At 37.5% G+C, this 18,463-nt stretch overlaps 1 protein-coding gene across 4 annotated transcripts in view; it reads right to left on the bottom strand.

Annotated features, from left to right (window-relative positions):
- The window catches only part of CCDC91 (coiled-coil domain containing 91), a 121,295-nt gene that overhangs the window by 61,344 nt on the left and 41,488 nt on the right, over nt 1–18,463 (bottom strand). For all 4 annotated transcript variants that reach the window (XM_057426258.1, XM_057426274.1, XM_057426249.1 and 1 more), the window contains exons 4-6: nt 17,397–17,554; nt 14,264–14,452; nt 10,434–10,538 (exon numbers count right to left, since the gene is read on the bottom strand). In XM_057426258.1, coding sequence (XP_057282241.1) covers nt 10,434–10,538; nt 14,264–14,452; nt 17,397–17,554 — 452 coding nt within the window. The remainder of the gene's footprint in view (nt 1–10,433; nt 10,539–14,263; nt 14,453–17,396; nt 17,555–18,463) is intronic.

Raw genomic sequence — 18,463 nt, forward strand, 5'->3', positions numbered from 1 at the left:
CTTCTTCTGGGCACATGAAAATCATGTGCCCAGAAATGGCTGCCAAGAGGACTCGTGTCATTTTCCCAAGGACCAAAAGGCTAGCATGCCTACATCCTTACATTATCCTTCTCTTTTTCCAAGAATCAGAGACTTTCCTCAGTTTCCAGGTTGACACAGAACTCTCTCCTGGTGACAGACAGCTCTCTCATCACCCAACTAAACCAGTTGGAACCATTCAGCTCTCTCCTGAATTCTGTGGTGTGAAGCTGCTTGTTTTTATAAATAACAGCATCACCTTTTCTTCTTCCTTGCCTTTCTAATGAGCTGATATTCATCATCCATACTGGATATCCAGCCACCCAACACAAGATAGTTGTCGTGGTTTAAACCCAGTCAGGTTGCTTTCCTCCTTTGCAAGCAACAGGTAAGATGAGCAAAAAGATGACAGTATTATCTTCTTAATTCTGTGTTTAAGAACTTTGGCTCGATTAGCAAAGAAGATGATAACCTCTTAGTTGTCTGTCATCAATTTAAGTTCCAGTAGTACAGTTTTTGTAAGAAAGAACAAAGAAAACCCCCACTCCTCCTGCCTTCACACAAAAGCCCCCTTAAACTTTGGAGTCTAGATACAGACCTGGACATCTAAAGAGCACTGCCATGTGTAAACTGTAGCATGCATTATTTATTCTCTATTTTACTTACCGTGAAAGACTGACGTCATCGAACTAAAAGCAAAACTACTTACAGAGAAGAAAAGTTACAATTCAGGGGCTAGGGTGGATGGAAAATCTAAATAGTCTATTAGAAGGATGATCTATTTAATCAATTCATTTTCTCTAAGCAGTCTTTTAAATCAGCAAGAAGCAACTATCTTTAAGCTAGAACACTTCAGATGTAACATTCTGGAAAAGTCAGCAATGTTTGATACCACCTTAAGTTACTTATACATAATGAAAAGCTATGTTGGCATTTAAATTTCTTGTTGCTGGTTTGTTTTGTTTTTTTTTAATTTAATTGCAAATTGAAAAACACATAGACCTGGTAGATTTCAAAAATTACAGATCATTAAGCTATGTCATCTAATCAATTTCTAAAAAATTGGTACAATTGTACAAACTGACCACAAAAGGCAAATGGATTCATACAGATAAATATTCAAAGTTCTCAATCTGTAGTGAAACCGACAAAAATAGACTTATACCTGTGCTTTTCTAAAGAAACTCTAAAAGGGAGAAAACTCAGTATTTTTCGCTTCTTTTTGGAGACAGCACGGGTGGGTTGGTTGGTTGGTGGGTTTTTTGAGGGTTTTTTCTTGTTTGGGAGTTTCTTGAGCTTTTTTTTTTGTTATTTGTTTTGTCCATTCACTTTCTGATCTAGATGGATCAACACTTAAGAAAAGAAATTACGAGAAATATTCTTTGAGAAACCAACCATGAACTTTGTAACAGGGTCAGTCTTTTTGGAAGCAAAAGAACAGAGTACTAATTGAAAAATGAAACATGAAGCTGGGGACAATGTTAGAAAAAAATATTTAAGTCAAATCTGTCCTTCAGCTGAAACTTCTATTTCCTTCAGCTGAAGCTGTACGTGGATATGTAAAGAACAACATTCTCGCTGTAGAAAGTCATCAACAACTGAAAAAAGAAACCTGCTAGCAACTTCTCTCCTGCCCAAACAAGAAACAGAGTTTTAATATACATGAAATTAAGGTTTTTGTTTTCTTTGAGTCTTTCCTTTTCACTTTGTCTGAAAACTGCATTGCAGCCCAAGAGTTGCACATGCACACCTTTGAGGCCCCGACTGATTTTTCCACCTAACACTCATTCACTCTCAAAATCTTTTTGAATTTGCCATTAATTTGTTTCTAGAATACCCTATTTCCCTCTTCACACCTCATCTTCCCTTTAATGATGTTAAAACCATGGTTCTCATCTTTCAACTTTTTTTCTCTGGACAACAGTTACTCCACAGCTCATTTTTTTTTAATCTATTCAACATGTTGCAGTCAAAAAAACCCCAAACCAAGCAAAACCCAAGAACAAGAAAACAACATCAACTAAACAAAAACAAAACACCAAAAACCCCACAGGAGAGGATGGGAAGAACGAACAGAGATCACACTTTTTTCCTCACAAAATCAAGACTAGGACAAAATAGTAACAGTGTATATACCTTCCTGTTGCTGAAAAAGTGAGAGGGAGAATCAAAGGAATTTGAAATTGGACACAAATATCACTTCCTCTAAGTCTACAAACTAAGACCATACATATGCCACTCCTTGGAGAGTCCCTCGGTTCTTTTCTACAAGCCAGCTGGCAGGGGTGAGGAAACAAGCTCACACTCTGTTGTATAAGACAAATTAAAATGTAAATAATTTTTTTGAAAGGCTGTAGCATTAGGACTGAATTTGACTGAAAGCTGTAGATGTATTTTAACTTTGTTTGAAACTTCTTGGGATCGTACACTACGTCAGACCTCCCACAGATTGGCTAATCCAAATGAGAAAAATCATGATTAAGACACGTTCTTGTTCTGAGCAGCTCCCCTCTTCAAAGGGGCACAAACATTGCTTACAGTAAGGCTCTTGGCTGAAAGTCTGTTCAAAAAGTGAAAGCAAATCCTGCTGGAAAATAGCCTTCCTCAGCTGGATACATACAGGTTTATTAAGCATATGTAAAAGGTATTTAAAGCACCGGAGGCCACATTGGAAAGTTAAAGTAATGCAGCAGAAGATTAAAAATACAACATATCAAAAAAAACCAAAACAATAAAGAATTGATTCTTCCTTAAATAAATACCGTTGGATTTCTGTTGTGCAATGGAGGATTCATCAGCTGTGGCAGTGATTGGTACATGATAATTTAATTGGTGGTGACAGAATTGGAATGTGTTGAAAGTTTTTTACATACTGTCATAGAAATTGCAACATGTTTCGAAGAGTTGCTATTTTTATTTAATAAACATTCAGTTCTTAAAAGAATGTGCAAGTAAGGACAGACAGCCTTGATGGAAGAAGGGGGGAAAGTGCCACAAGACTCTCACACATGAGAACCATCTCATGAAAATATTGTGCAAAATACCAGAAATCTTCAGACTACTTCTGTAGTCATTGTTACAGAATAGCTACAATCTCCTCCTTCTCCCTGCATGTGAGAGGTCTAGTGCATTTTTAGCTGAATAATAAAGCCCTGAATATTTTCCCTCAGTTAACATTGTCATTGTATTTTTATTAAATAACAGTATAGGATATCTAAGACCTGCTTAAACAAGCTTAAAACAATAACATATCAGAACCAAAATATTATCTGTCTAGAAATATATTTAAGCAATAGGTTTGTTTTTAAGGAACAGCATAGGACTAGTAAAGTCCGTTTTATCTCAACATCCTTTGGGTTTAAGAACAGATGTTCTAGTTTGCATTAGTATCAGTTTTCTTTAAATGATAAAACTAGCCAAGAAAAGTAAAAAAGAGTTCTCAGTAGTTTAAGTACCTGATTATTTTAAATGTCACATGCTGTTCTGGACCTTTAAAGTCTTTGATGAGGAAAAAAATGATAAAAGTCTCAGCAGGAAAACTTTTTTTATTTGGCTGGGCTTTTTTTTACAGTAACAGTGAAATAACTAAAAGCAATTAGTGTCACTGTGGTTATCTATAAGCAGAATCAAAGACAATCAATGTCATATTATACACTAGAAAACTGTGCTGACCTTATAAACATATTTTATTTCAAAGAAAAAAAGAGGGAACAGCAATCTAGTTATGTTGTTCTATAATTAGAGCTTTTACCTTCCCTTTTCTCTTCCATCCCCCAAACATTATTTTATCCCTTAAAGTTTCTCCTAATCAGATGGTAGTTTTCAAAGCCTTGCTGATATAAACTTGCTATATATATATATCCTATTGTGAACACCGCAATAACTAATATGTTACCACTGTAACTGCTTTCCCACTATCAGGAAATATATCAGAATGACCTGTTACACACCTTTCCATTAGTTTACGACACTAGTTATTTGTTGAAATTAAGATGCTATGCATTTTGCCTACATATGAAATTTGGGCAGTTTACTCAGGCAAAAAAATGCCTACATCTTAAAGGAATAATTAATAAGGATGTTTCTGAGTTAACAGAGAATTAATGAATAAATTTAACTTTGACATGTAAGTCACAGTTTTTCTTAGTTATATTAAGTTCCACTCTATGAATTAGATTAGAAACATTTGTACAAATAAAGTTGTTCAATACTTGACAAATTATACATTTCGACTGATCAGACTGTTCTAACACCTAGCATAGACTTTATTAAATAAAATTATTACAGATTGAAGAAGTAAATCAAAAGGTGTTTAAGTAACAGGATACTTAAACAATAAAATTTTCACCAATGTGTATTTCATCTGTATTCTGCAACTATTTGTAGTTTATTAATGAACTATGAACCAAATAAGATGATACAGCGCTTAAAGGGCAATGAAGGGATAATTCTTCAAAACTGTTACCAAAATATCATCCTAACACTTTCTATGTGTATTATTTCTCCCATGTATATAAGCATGAAATACAAAAATGCTGTTAAAGGGATTGAATAATTCTAATATTAGCTAAGATTAAGTATTTTGATAGCAATGGTCAAGTACTCAATACTTACGCTCTCACAGATGCCTTACATTGAACACAAATAAGACTTAAATAGATCCAGAGACATGGAGTTGCCTTAGCACTGTTTCCCATATTTTTTAAGAAAGTGCATGCCAAGTAACAAGTAACCGATTTAGAAGCATTGCCTTAACAGTACAATTATGCAAGCTGTACTAAAAATTAAGAAAACCATGTAGAGTAGATTTTGCACACTTCCATTTCCCCTCCAAGAGTCCAACAAGATACCGCTTCTACAAAAGCTGGATCTAGTGAAAATCTTGAGGATTGACAATCTTGGTGGTAAAGAACTCCAGTTTATCAGTGTTACACATATTTGGGATTTCACAACCATCCCACATAGAATTTCCATCTTAAATGGAAAAAAGACAATGTATCATCCTGAACACACTGTGAATACACAAATGGAGATGAGCAGTAGTTGTGATGGACTTGTGACACACCGAACACAAATTAGTCAATACATTCAAGTAAATCTAGGATATACTGGCATAAGACAGGTCAGGCCAGTTAAAAGTAGTCAGGACAGGAATGTCGGTGCCAAAAAATATTTTTACTTCCACACACACACTATAAAAATGAAAGTTGTCTAAGCACAATTTCTGGCATACCCTTAAAATCAGAGAGCCAAAGGAGGCACATAACTGTAAAAGAATAAATTCTAGGCACACTACACGACTGTAACTGAATACTATATTACAAAGCAAGTTAGACATTGAAAGCTGTTAAGTAACAGCACGATAATGCAATAGAGGTATGCTTGAATAGAGCATGTTTTTAAAACAAAATTAGCATGTCATACTTAATCTTCTAATCAATCATTCTGAAAAAAGACAATAAATTCATTAAAAAAGATTTTAAGAAGAAAACATAAATGCAAAGGACCACGATCTTTTTCTTCTTTTTCTTAGAAAAAAAAAAAGAAGTTATTTTTCCTCATACTGTGGAAAAATAATTTAGAGAAAAGATGACATCAAAACTGGGGGAAAAATAGGCAAAAAGATAAACAGCTGTGAAATTATTAATAAAATAGAGACTCGAATAAGAAGGAGTGTCTGAAAGAAGAATACATAGAGTAACATTAAAAAAAATTTAAAAGGTGAAGAAATCAACGTGAGGTATCTGGCACATACTTGAAAAAGAGGTGGGCAAGGGACTGTTGACACATCCATAAATGCCTTTAATTCAGCAAAAAGATGCATTGCTATCTGTGAAAGTGCCTTTCCTGAAATCCCCTGTTTTCAGTGTTCCATAATTTTAAACCCTGACCTGTGAAGTTTTTTGGGAAATTCATTTATAAATTTAGTTGCAGGTACTGTAGGTAACTTTTTTTCACACCTATTTTTCGTTATTAGCATTCTGTCTCCTCTATGTCTGCATCTAAAACCAACCTAAATATTTTCTTAGAAGATTTAACAGGATGTAAGTCATATATTAGTTTTGCAAGAAAACATACATGTTCTAGTACTGCAGCCACAAAAAGCACCTACCTCCAAGACCCGTTTTCAATCTTTTGTAGCACACCTTTTCTAGAATATAAATGCACGCTTCTGGAAGGAAAGGCCAGGAAGGCAATGACAAGGTGTTGCAATTTATGTGAGAGAGGATTTGGAATACATGGAGCTCTGCTTTGGGGTAGGTGATCAGTAAAGAACCTACAGCTCAGGATTAACAAGCAGACCAGCACAGCGGACATCGTTGCGTCTGCCGACTGTAGACCAGATGGTCTACAGGAAGGTGATGTAGATGAGGCCATCTTCAGACAACAGGAAGAAGCCTCACATTCGCAGGCCCTGGTGCTCATGAGGGGTGCTATCCACCCCAGTATTTTTTTGAGGAACAATACAGCAATCCAGGAGATTCCTGGGGCACACTGACAACAATGTCCTAGCACATGCAGGAGCAATCTCTGAGGTACTCTGTTGGACCTGATACTTAAAAACATGAAAGAGCTGTCTGGGAATGTGAAGATCAGTGGCATTCTGCCTTGGCTCCATTGATCGTGAGATGGTGGGGTTCAGGACAGGGAAGGACTGGTGCAAAAAGCAGGATCACAGTGCTGGACTCAATGAGGAGACTCCAGTCTCTTTGGGAGTCTGCTTGGAAGAATTTCATAGGTGATCCCTAGAAAGAGGGATCCAAAAAAGCTGATTGCTATTCAAGGATTAACGCTGCCAAGCTCAAGAGTGACAAGCAGGAAATCAAACAAATGCAGCAGGAATCCTGCATGAATGAACAAAAAGCTCCTCACTAAACTCTGGCAATAAAGAAGTGTACAGGAGGTGGAAGCCAAAGCAGGCGACCCAGGAGGACCACAGAGCTGCTCTCCAAGTGTGTAGGGATGCAGTTAGGAAAACCTTGCATATAGACTATGCATTTTTGCTGTTTATGCAATCCAGATATGTCAGTCATCCCTATATCTCCAGGGCCAGCACAAGAAGAGAAAAATTGGTCTCAACCTATGTTTGAGTCCAGGCTTTCAACCCTCCTTCCGCAGTCTTAAGGTGAAATTGTTTAAAAATTGAAATTGTAGCATAAAACAAGCTACAGCTATAAGGTTGTGGGTTTTTTTGCTATAAGCATTCTTGCGCACTATGAAGTTTCAGTAAAGGAAAACAGTAATTTTTTCCTTACATTTATATAGAGATGCTGGGGGAGAAGTATCTCAGAAAGGCATAAATTATTCCTTCCTTTCACTTAGCAAGTTCACAGATTTGGGGTAATAAACACATTAAGGTATACTTAACCTGCAATTAGAAATAAATCTGTCAGCCCTTGTTTCATCAGCTTCTCTGGAATGGAGATAACTTTTGCAGCCAAAATGATACAAAATTAATTTCAAAGGTGAACTACAGTTTGAAGAAAGAAAGATTATTCATGTTGTACTTTATTTAAGGTTCAGTATAATGGCAAAAGACAAATTCTTGGATGTTATTCCACCACTCATTATTTTTCCCCCCAAGATCTGCCTCCTCCAATAGAAAAATTGGGCTTTTTATCAAAGCAGGCTAAAGATATAGCTGTTTATATGGGGGTATGCTGTATTTACTTAAGTACTAACACACAGGAACATTTCTTCCAGATAAAGTTATATCTACCAATACAGGATACAAAGTTTAGTAACCATATGGTTAACTAGTATTAGGAAACATGACCATTTCACCCTGTCACTTTAACTGCAAGTGCTTCCAAGAGCTTGTTTTGCTAGACATTCAACTGCAAGACTGCTTCTTGAAATTACTTTTGAAAATAAATGTTTATACAAAGCTGTTGCTTATGTATATTAAAAGCACAATACAGGGGTCTTCCAAAACAGGAAGCTTTCTCTCTAGGATCATCTGTGCTCATTCCAAGTACGCAAACTTTGACACCTCCCTACTGTCAACATGAACAGGCCTATTGTCTAAGGAAGATGTGCATTTCAGATTTCTCTCATGTCCTCAGCCACTGAGACTTCTCACAATATGGACAGCTGATGGATCACACATTGTAGATCTGGTGCTGGCTAGAGATGGACAGTGTTCCTGTACAAACTACAAAACAGAAGCTGGGGAAGTTAGAGATCCCAGTGTGTTCTCAAACACTGGGAAGTATCCATATTACAGGCAAAATTGTATTCCCCAGGAGTCAGCACTGTAAGAAAGGAAGAGGTGAAGATAGATGGAAGGCACAGAAGGGCTGAGTTTACCTGTTAGGTAAGCAAGGTTAGTGGGGAAATAGAGATGCAGGGAACTAGGAAGGAAGAGGTTCCTTAGAAAAGGCTCAAACCAGAAGAGTTACCCCTTACTCATAATCAGCTGTGCCTTATGCTCACCATCCATTCTGTGTCCAGATCAGTGCCATATCGTATCACTGTTATAGAACAAGATCCCTTACAAGAAGTATGAGCCCTTAGACAAAATCACATTGGGAATAGTGGGGAAGGGTGATACCTATGATTATTTCCACTCCTTAATCTGTATTAGTACCTTCTATTCACTTTTAAGTGCTGTACTCTTCCCCTTCCTGGAACCCTACTGAACTTTCAGTCCTCAGAACCACAGCTCTCCAAAGCTGCTTTATCCTTCTCAGTAACTAACACCCCTACTTACTTCCAGAACAATTTATGTCATCATTGCAAAACTGAATTTTGTCATCGTCAAGACAAAATTAGTTAGCTTGCTTCTTGTTCTTGGAATTGCAAAACTGTAATGCTAACTCTTCTCCAAGATTTTTAATTATAGGAAGTTCAGCTTGTAACAACTAGAGCTAGTATTTACTTATTCAGCCATTTATTTACTTAATATCGAGATAACTATGACATTGAATCTAAAATACAAGCTCTTAAGGTACATTATGAAATATTAAAAGACTTAAATAAATTCTGAAAACAAGAAACTAAATGGAGGTGCGGGTAGCAGTTAGGACACACTGTTAAATACTAAAAGAGGAAAAAAAGAAATCAAAAGGATCCATGCACATTAAATCAGGCATCAACACATTAAGTCACATTATTTAACATTCCTTTTTCAAAGCCTTAGGAATTGCAGAAAAACAGTACTAATAAAAGGTATCTAATATTCAAATTTCATGAAAGTAATTTTGACTGTCAGCTCTCAGAAGACTCACTTTTTCTCTGCTTACTCAGATTACAGAAGAAAGTGAATGGTAACTCACTTTCTTCTCTGACTTGATTCTGGCTATATCCAGAAGACAACAAGAGGAAGTACATGAGCTTTTCTACAAAGTAAGTTCAAGGTTATGACCTTTTCATTGCCATTCCTGAAAACTGCAGTACCTGACACAAAGAGGTATGATTCAGGCAGACTGATCCTTGCAAGCCTCAGTAACATATTCACTACTTAAATACTTCCACTTGAAGAGCATTGTGAAAGTGGTAAAAAATAATATCCATCAAATCTATTGTCAAGAGTTTATGATGATCATTAACTTTAGCCAGTATGATATTTCATGAATCAGAAAGTTTTTAAGCAAAACTTATTTTTATAACATAGCTAAGCAAACACTTCTTTCACTGAGTAGGATGTTACACACATAAGAAAAAAAATTAGATGAGCATAAATTCTAGGAAGTACAGCAGGCAGGAATTCAATGCAAATTATCATAGCAAGCCTTAAGTACAAATGGGAAACAATGAGTAGCTACACAGAAAACCCCAACCATTCACTGCTGCAACAAAATTAAGTGAAGGTGAATTACCAGCAAGAAACTTCTGAAACATTGTTAATCTATAATATTTAGTTTGTCCTGCTATAACACTGGATGAAGACAGGAAACTTCAGTGAAAAATCTGTCTTGTATGTGGGACTTCACACACATATTCAATGAACAGCATTGGGGTGTGTAATGGAAGCAGTGTTAATTCCATTGTCTAGCATCTAGTTATACTTTACAGTTTTTATTATGCAATACAAACTATTCCATATTTGACTCAGATAATACTTTACAAATATCTGCCTGGTTTTACCTATATATAACATAGCTATACTAGAACATGCTCTGTCACACTGTTAAACACATATCTCCTGTACAGTGTTTTTTTCATCTGGTATGCAAAATGGGTCATAATAAAGATGAGTGATTTGAGTTACAATAATGTACTTACAAGTGGGCTGTTAAACCTATGTTCCTGCTAATGTCAAAAGTCAGCCTCTGATCTAAAGACCTTAGAAATTTTTTAAATAGAAAAGTCTTTGGAGCAGATGTGTAGATACTTAAGAGTATTTGTCAGATATAAGTATACTCTATACAAAATCCTCCTGAAAAAAAAATATACTACAAGAAATAAATTACCTGGAGCATATTGTAGTGATCTTGATGTGAAATTACTTTTTCTTTTTTTTCCTTCAAGAAATCCATTTCTAGAATACTGTGTTTTTCCAATAAATGTTCTAATTCCTGTAAAGTTTACAAAATAAAATGTGAAGTTACTAACACATGTGAATTGTGAGAACCAGTTGATCATTCCAACTAATTTCATTTCTGAAGACTATAGTATTTGTTATCATAATATACACAGAGATAAAGGGTTGTGGAAGAAAACTCTGCAGGTTTTAAATGGAGGCAATGTTTTCAAGAAGTACAAAGTACACAAAATCAAAGGCACATTCTGTAAGAAGCAACTAAGGTCACTGGGTTTGTCTAGTGTGGAGAAAAAGAGATTGAGGGCTGGCCTCAGCATTCTCTGCAGTTTCCTGAGGAGGGTAAGCGCAGAGGGAGATGCTGGTCTCTTTTCCCTAGGATGCAGTGCCCGGACAGACGGACGTAGTTCAAAGCTGTGACAGGGGAAGTTCAGACATGACATTAGGAAACATTTCTTTACTGAGAGGGTGGTCAAAAACAGGAGCAGGCTTCCTAGAGAGGTGGTCGATGCCCCAAGCCTGTCAGTGTTTAAGAAGCATCAGGATGCCATGCTTAATGCCATGCTTTAACTTTTGGTCAGCACTAAAGCGCTCAGTTGAATCAGATAATTGTTGTAAGTCCCTTCCAGCTGGAACTATTCTGTTCTAATTATTTCAATATTCTGAATAGCTTGCTCTCTCTTTCTGCATTTGAAGAACAGCATATTAAATATACTGTTAGCAAACAGTTCACTGGAACAACAGAAATCCCATTACATACAGCCCCAATGATCTCTACCTATATCTCCAAATGATAACAATTTTAAATATACTCTGTGATCTTGCAGAGAGTCAGTCTAGAAACCTGCCCACCATGAACCAAGAGAGAGGAAGGAGAACAACACTGACAACAAACTTCAAAATTGTTTGCTATACAAACTGCTGAAGATTTTTATTTTTAACTCAATGCAGCTGTTCTCCTGCCAAACTGATACCTACTATACATAAGCTGTTAGCACCCTTTAAGTTGCTCAAGAACGACTATTTCTGCAGCCATGCAGGAAGTCAGCATAGAAACAAATGACTAGCAAGATCGTTGTACAGCTATACAAAGTAACAACAGAGATGATCATAAGGCGGACAGACACAGCACATCTACTTAGTAATCTTCCTTCTGGACAAAAAGTTAAAAACAATTCTAGAGATTCAAAGTCTTTGACTCTACTGCAGAGACAGAAACTGATGGTGCAACATTTCAATTCAGAGCCTAGCTCTCAACCTATATCCTACAGAATCATAGAATAGTTAGGGTTGGAAAGGACACTGAGATCAAGTTCCAATCCCCTGCCATGGGCAGGGACACCTCACACTAAGCCATGTCAACCAAGGCTCTGTCCAACCTGCCCTTGAACACCACCAGGGATGGAGAACTCAAAACTTCCCTGGGCAACCTATTCCAGTGCCTCAACACCCTAACAGGAAAGAACTTTTTCTTATATCTAATCTAAACTTCCCCTGTTTAAGTTTTAACTCATTACCCCTTGTACTATCACTACAGTCCCTAACGAAGAGTCCCTCCCCAGCATCCCTATAGGTCCCCTTCAGATACTGGAAGGCTGCTATGAGGTCTCCACACAGCCTTCCCTTCTCCAGTTTAAACAGCCCAAACTTTCTCAGCCTGTCTTCATACGGGAGGTGCTCCAGTCCCCTGATCATCCTTGTGGCCCTCCTCTGGACTTGTTCCAACAGTTCCATGTCCTTTCAATGTTGAGGACACCAGAACTGCACACAATACTCCAGGTGAGGTCTCACAAGAGCAAAGTAAAGGGGCAGGATCACCTCCTTCGACCTGCTGGTCATGCTCCTTTTGATGCAGTCCAGGATACAGGATACAACACCCCCAAGTCCTTCTCTGCAGGGCTGCTCTGAATCTATTCTCTTCCCAGCTCAGGCTGTACCTGGGGTTGCCCCAACCCCAGTATCAGACTTTGCACCTATCACGGTTAAACTTCATGAGGTTGGCATCAGCCCACCTCACAAGAGTGTCAAGGTCCCTCTGGATGGCATTCCTTCCTTCCAGGGTATCAACCGAAACACACAGCTTGGTGTCATCGGCAAACTTGCTGAGGGCGCACTCAATCCAACTGTCCATGTCACTGACAAAGATGTTAAACAAGACCGGTCCCAACACCGATCCCTGAGGGACACCACTCGTTACTGATCTCCAGCCGGACATTAAGCCATTGACCACAACTCTGTTCTGTACAGCCAGTTCTGTATCCACCGAGTGGTCCATCCATCAAATTGATGTCTCTCCAATTTAGAGACAAGGATGTCGTGTGGGACAGTGTCGAATGCTTTGCATACGTCCAGGAAGATGACATCAGCTGCTCTACCCTGTCCATCAGTTCCGTAGCCCCATCATAGAAGGCCACCAAATTGGTCAGGCAGGATTTCCCCTTAGTGAAGCCATGCTGGCTGTCACCAAGCACCTTGTTGTTTTTCATGTGCCTTGGCATGCTTCCAGGAGAATCTGCTCCAAGATTTTACCAGGTACAGAGATGAGACTGACTGGTCTGTAATTCCCTGGGTCATCCATTTTCCCCTTCTTGAAAATGGGGGTTATATTTCCCTTTTTCCAGTCATCAGGAACTTCACCTGACTGCCAAGAATTTTCAAATATGATGGCCAATGGCTGAGCAACTTCATTCGCCAGCTCCTTCAGGACCTGTGATGGATTTCATCAGGACCCATGGACTTGTGCATGTTCAGATTTTTAAGATGGTCTCGAACCAGATCCTCTCCTACAGTGGGCCCAAGGTCTTCATTCTCACAGTCCCTGCATCTGCCTTCCAAGACTTGGGTGGTGTGGTCAGAGCCTTGTCCAGTGAAGACTGAGGCAAAGAAGTCATTAAGAACCTCAGCCTTCTCCAAATCCAGGGTATCCAGTTCTCCTGATATCTTCTGGAGAGGGCCCACGTTGTCTCTAGTCTGTCTTTTGTTTGCTATGTACCTATAGGATCCCCCTCTGTTACCTTTCACATCCCTAGACAAGTTTAATTCTAGTCCTCTTACAGTCCATTCATGCTTCCCTTCCAGATCTCCTCTATACAGTTAATTCCTAATAAAATCAATTCATTCCAGACCTCCTCATCATTGACTTGTTACTCACCCTCATTTTTATTTCCTAGCACACCTTGATAGCTATGAAGGAGCAGTATTAAGAACAGCAGAGATTAAACTTACTTTCCAATGCCTCAGTGATCTTTGGACACATAACTACAGGCATAGCCCTGTCTAGTACTCTTATATTAATGTCAGAAGGAGTATGTAGAATTTCTTTACCAGAGCTCCCAGGAAAGAAAAAAGAATTAAGAAAGTGTCCGGTGTTATATTCATAACGATAGGAAAAGACACTATGAGCTTCAGTGACCATATACTTCCAAAACATGGGGAATCACTATACCTTCTAACCACTTGTCTCCATGATAAAAATATATCTCCTTTCCTCCCTTCCCCTTCCCTTCCCTTCCTTCTTTCGTCCCCCCCTCCCCCTGAAAAAGTTTCTAAAGGAGAACTTGAAACTTTAGAAAATTTCAGCCTAAACTAGACACCAGATATGGGAGTAGGAGGGGGAGGGGAGAGTATTTTGGCTAAATTTGGATGATTTCTCTGGAATTGGGATAATTTCTACAAAAAATGCACTGTGAATCTTTACCATCTACATATATATTTAAATCCTATATAAATGCTAACCATTTTTTATTAAAAAACTATTCATACCTTTTTGATTTTTAATTTTTCTTCTTCAGCAGTGCAGAGCTTGATTTTTAGGTTTGCAAGAGCTTGATGAAGGTAGCTCTTTGGTTCATTTGGTCTCTGTGTCTCGGCATCAACTAAAGCAGTTGTTGATGTAACTGAAGTGTTGTCTTCGATTACATTCAAAGACACAACTGGAATATCTGCTTGAATCTAATTCACACAAGAAAAAAAGAAAAAAAAATGTAAAGGAAATTATAAAGGAAACTTAACATTCCAGTCAAGTCAAATTTCATTCCCAGATGACATTACAGAACTTAAAAACTGAAAATACTAGGGTTACTTTTTTAAAACCACACTGTTCTGAAATTGGCCACGCACTCTTTTTTATGTAGGATGTGGCAGCCAAGAAGAAAGCTCCAGCAATGGAACAGTAGCTAGTAATTCTAGATGGATTCACATCAATCCTTTCAATATCCTCAACTGCTTTTTAATCAGACTTCAGGAGAAGGCTTTAAGAAGGAGGATGGCACAGATACCTCACTTTCCAATGAGGCCAAAACACTCAAAAGAGGTGAAAAGAGACAGAAGTGAAATTGGATCACCTGTTTCAAAGCATCACGCTAACGTGGAAATAAACTCTCCTTGGATTAGTCACTCCATGTTTTCACCCAGTGCAGACTGCAAATAGTAGTCATAGAAAGGGAATAGAAACTTTTTGTACTAAAACAAATCTCATCTTGAAGCTAGACCAACAGAATAAGAATAACTGGGACACAGCTACAACATTTATTTAAAGCTATTTCAGTGAACTGTAGAGTAGTAAAACTGAAATGGAGGCTTCTAGAATACGCAACCCTAAAGAGACGAAACATCAGTAATAAGCCCGTATCTTCTGCAAAGCACAAAAATAAACACTTTTTTTAACATCAGTTTGAAAACCAAAAGCTTTTGAGATTTGGAAGGTGGTGGTGAAAGGAACATCTCAATGTATTTATTAAAAGAGGTTTAACTCCGTTACCTTAACACCTTTTATTTCAAACAGACACTCAAACAATAGATTGAAAAAAGCCCAAACAAAAACAGCTGAGATCTTGACTGTCCATGGACATACAAGATCCAGTAGGCAAAACAGCCATAAAGAAAACTGCAATTTCTGCTCTGAAATCCCATTCTGTAAGAAGCAGAGAAACTAGATGTGCCAATTCTACTTTGGAGAACTACTGAAGATCAGAGTTGGGCACTGCCAAAACCTGTCATGTTTGAACCTGAAACATTGATGTTTTTTATAACAGAAAACCTCAAGAGGCTCTGGAGATACAATTAGAACACAGTTCTAACATCCTCCTGTAACAGGTTTAAATATTTTAATTTTACATCCACTGTTTTCCTTTAGTTTTATCCAAAAGTGGAAAGTGTGATCTCCATTTTAAAATGATGTTAAAGGACCTCCTCTCAACTCCCTTTACCTCCTGCGTTAAGAAGAGAGTTTATGGAACTATGGGTCTGTCTGTCAGTAGCTGACCAGAACAGGATGAGAAAAATTGAAACACAGCCTACAATTAGAATTTGCACATATACTTATTTAGAAGTAATAAAATGTATGTCTTATTTTTAGTAAGACTACCTAACCAAATTATTTTTCGCTTTAAAAAAATACACTTAGGCCTTAGTATTCTGGAATATCCAAAGTGCTCTTTCCAGAGAACACACAAGCTAAAGTAGCTGGCCTAGCTCAAACAAGAAAGTGTACAGGTTATTCACATTTCACTGTTAGCCAAAATCAAGGATAGGATCTGTTGCTGCTGAAGAAAAGCATATTTTGATCATCCTGCCAGTAATAGAAATTTACTTATCAAAACATTGTCAGAGAGGCAGATGAAGAGCTTTCAACACAGAAAATGACCCTGTCTGGCATCAGTCAAGAAAGAAAACAAACACTCCCTCCCTCTCAAGAGAAAAACAACCCAACTTTCAGGTTTCTAAGAAATTTCCTCTGGTATCATTTGCATTTGGGCACATATTCTCTTCACTTTTTATAGGCTTTCCCCACAACATTAGGCTGGGAACAGATACAAACCAGTAACTAATTCATTACTAAGACTGAACTACTGGAGCTGTACTAACCACAGTCTTTCCGAAGGCGCAAACACACAGATACTGCTCAAAAGAAAACAAGTAAGAGTCAGTTCAATCAAAAGAAGTATTTGTACAAGTTTTTAGAATAGCACTAGACAAATGCTTGTAAATGGTCAGACTACGGAAATCTGACTTAATTGTGAAGAATAAGAAACCAAGTAAGTGCTGATAATGAGAGGGTTGCAAACTGCCAAAAATATTGATTGTTTCAGAGAAAGACAAGAGCACTTTCTAACTCAAGTATATACTACTATGCATCCCGAAGCAAGGAATTTTACAATCAATAAACTTGTTTAAATAGGTGTCACTGAAATCAGTGGCAATAAAAATTCACTTGGAAGGGTAAATCTATTTAATTCTCATCCATGGAAATCTAGCTTTTGTGTGCTAATCTCCACACAGAAAGTATTTTCCCTCCCTTGCTCATCTGTTTAGTTAAAAATAAAACACTTTCACCCCCACCAAAGAAGCTAAGATCAGTTTTCAGCAGTATTGCATCCACTAAGAGAGATCAAGATCACATAACTAGGACTGTCAGATCACAAAAAACACCCTTTAAATGTAATGGGGGAGGAAGAGAAGTAAAATATAGTAATATAAATAAAATTAATTTCATAATAATTAAGTAAATATTAAAAGTTAATTCTTTAGACCTAAAACCACTTGAGAAAGTATGACATATATGTACAGGCATAATCATTACAGCTTTACCAATAACGTAGTCTTTTTAGAGACCCTTCCTGCTATTGTTTCCTAATTCCACGTCTAGCAGTATCAGCATGCCTTTAACTTTTAGTAACTTTAACACAGATCCTCTTGCAGTCTATACCAAATTACTATGGTGCCTTGCAGTTATAGGATTTAAACATAATCTAAAATTATTTTACTTCAAAGTCTGTACTACAAGACACCAAAGACCTCATGCTCTTAAAGGGCAACTCTTGCACAGAAAAGATACAGTGCTAAGATATTTAATACATACTGTTCCTCTACTGAAACACAAAAATTGTGGTTTTACCTGTTCTTCAGGAACAGCAGGGTTTGTAACACTGGTGGCTGTTTTAATAGCTTTTGCCACATTATCACTCGATAAACTGAATGAGTCAGTAGGAACCAGACAGGAAGACAGCACCGAGTGCTCCAGGAGAACATCAGGAGATATATGGACTTCAGATACTAATGCAAGAAATAAAAACAGAACACAGAACAAAATACAAAGAAGCATTAAAAAAAATACTTCTGGCTCTGAAACCTATACTTACCAAAATCCATCACACTAGCAACAAGTATAGTCATATTAATATAAGGTTATGTACCTCTTACAATCTACTTGCACAGTTCATATAATTTTGAGAACCATCAACTTAAGGACATTTGAAACTGTACAGTCACACTAAATTTAGATTTGTAACTTACGCAGAGGTTTCACAAAACAACTGCCATCAAAAGCATCAATTTTAACTTTTGTCTTTTTGCATTCACATAACCTTTCAGCTTAGGCACAATCTTTGATCAGTTTAGATCAACTGCAAAAAGGTACTTAAAATTTCCTAAGGTTTGAAATTTTAAAGGTAAAAAACCTCAACTGTCTTTGAAGACACATACAAACAGCTTACCAAGACACATGATAAAAGCAGATTTACCTTTTATAAGAGCTCAAAAGATAAAGTAAATAACTCTCTAGCTAATAAAACGTAAGTGTAATTAATACTGAAGTGAGAGCTCTTCCACAGCAATTTCCAGTTATGCCATAAAAATCCTGAATAGTCAATCATAATTAACAACTCAGCACAACAGAAACTTTAGCACTTTTATAAAAGATTCAGACATAAAATAAATAAAAACGAAAGAGAAGAGAAAACTTTGCACACATTTGGGCCTCTTCAGGGACCTGCTTAGTAAGGTTCCATGCGATACATCCTAGAGGGCCGGAGGGCCCAAGAGTGTTAGTTGATATTCCAGGATGACCTGCTACAAGATCAGGAGTGTTGCGCCCCAACTGGAAGAAAGTGCAGCAGAAGGGCCAGGAGACCTCCTTGGATAGATAAGGAGCTCCTGAGGAAATTCAGAGGGAAAAAAAGAGGC

This window comes from Pezoporus wallicus, unplaced genomic scaffold, assembly GCF_028554395.1.
Source record: "Pezoporus wallicus isolate ANWC-B61680 ecotype Strahan unplaced genomic scaffold, APGP_CSIRO_Pwel_v1 scaffold_3294, whole genome shotgun sequence".
NCBI classification, from domain to species: Eukaryota; Metazoa; Chordata; class Aves; order Psittaciformes; family Psittacidae; genus Pezoporus; species Pezoporus wallicus.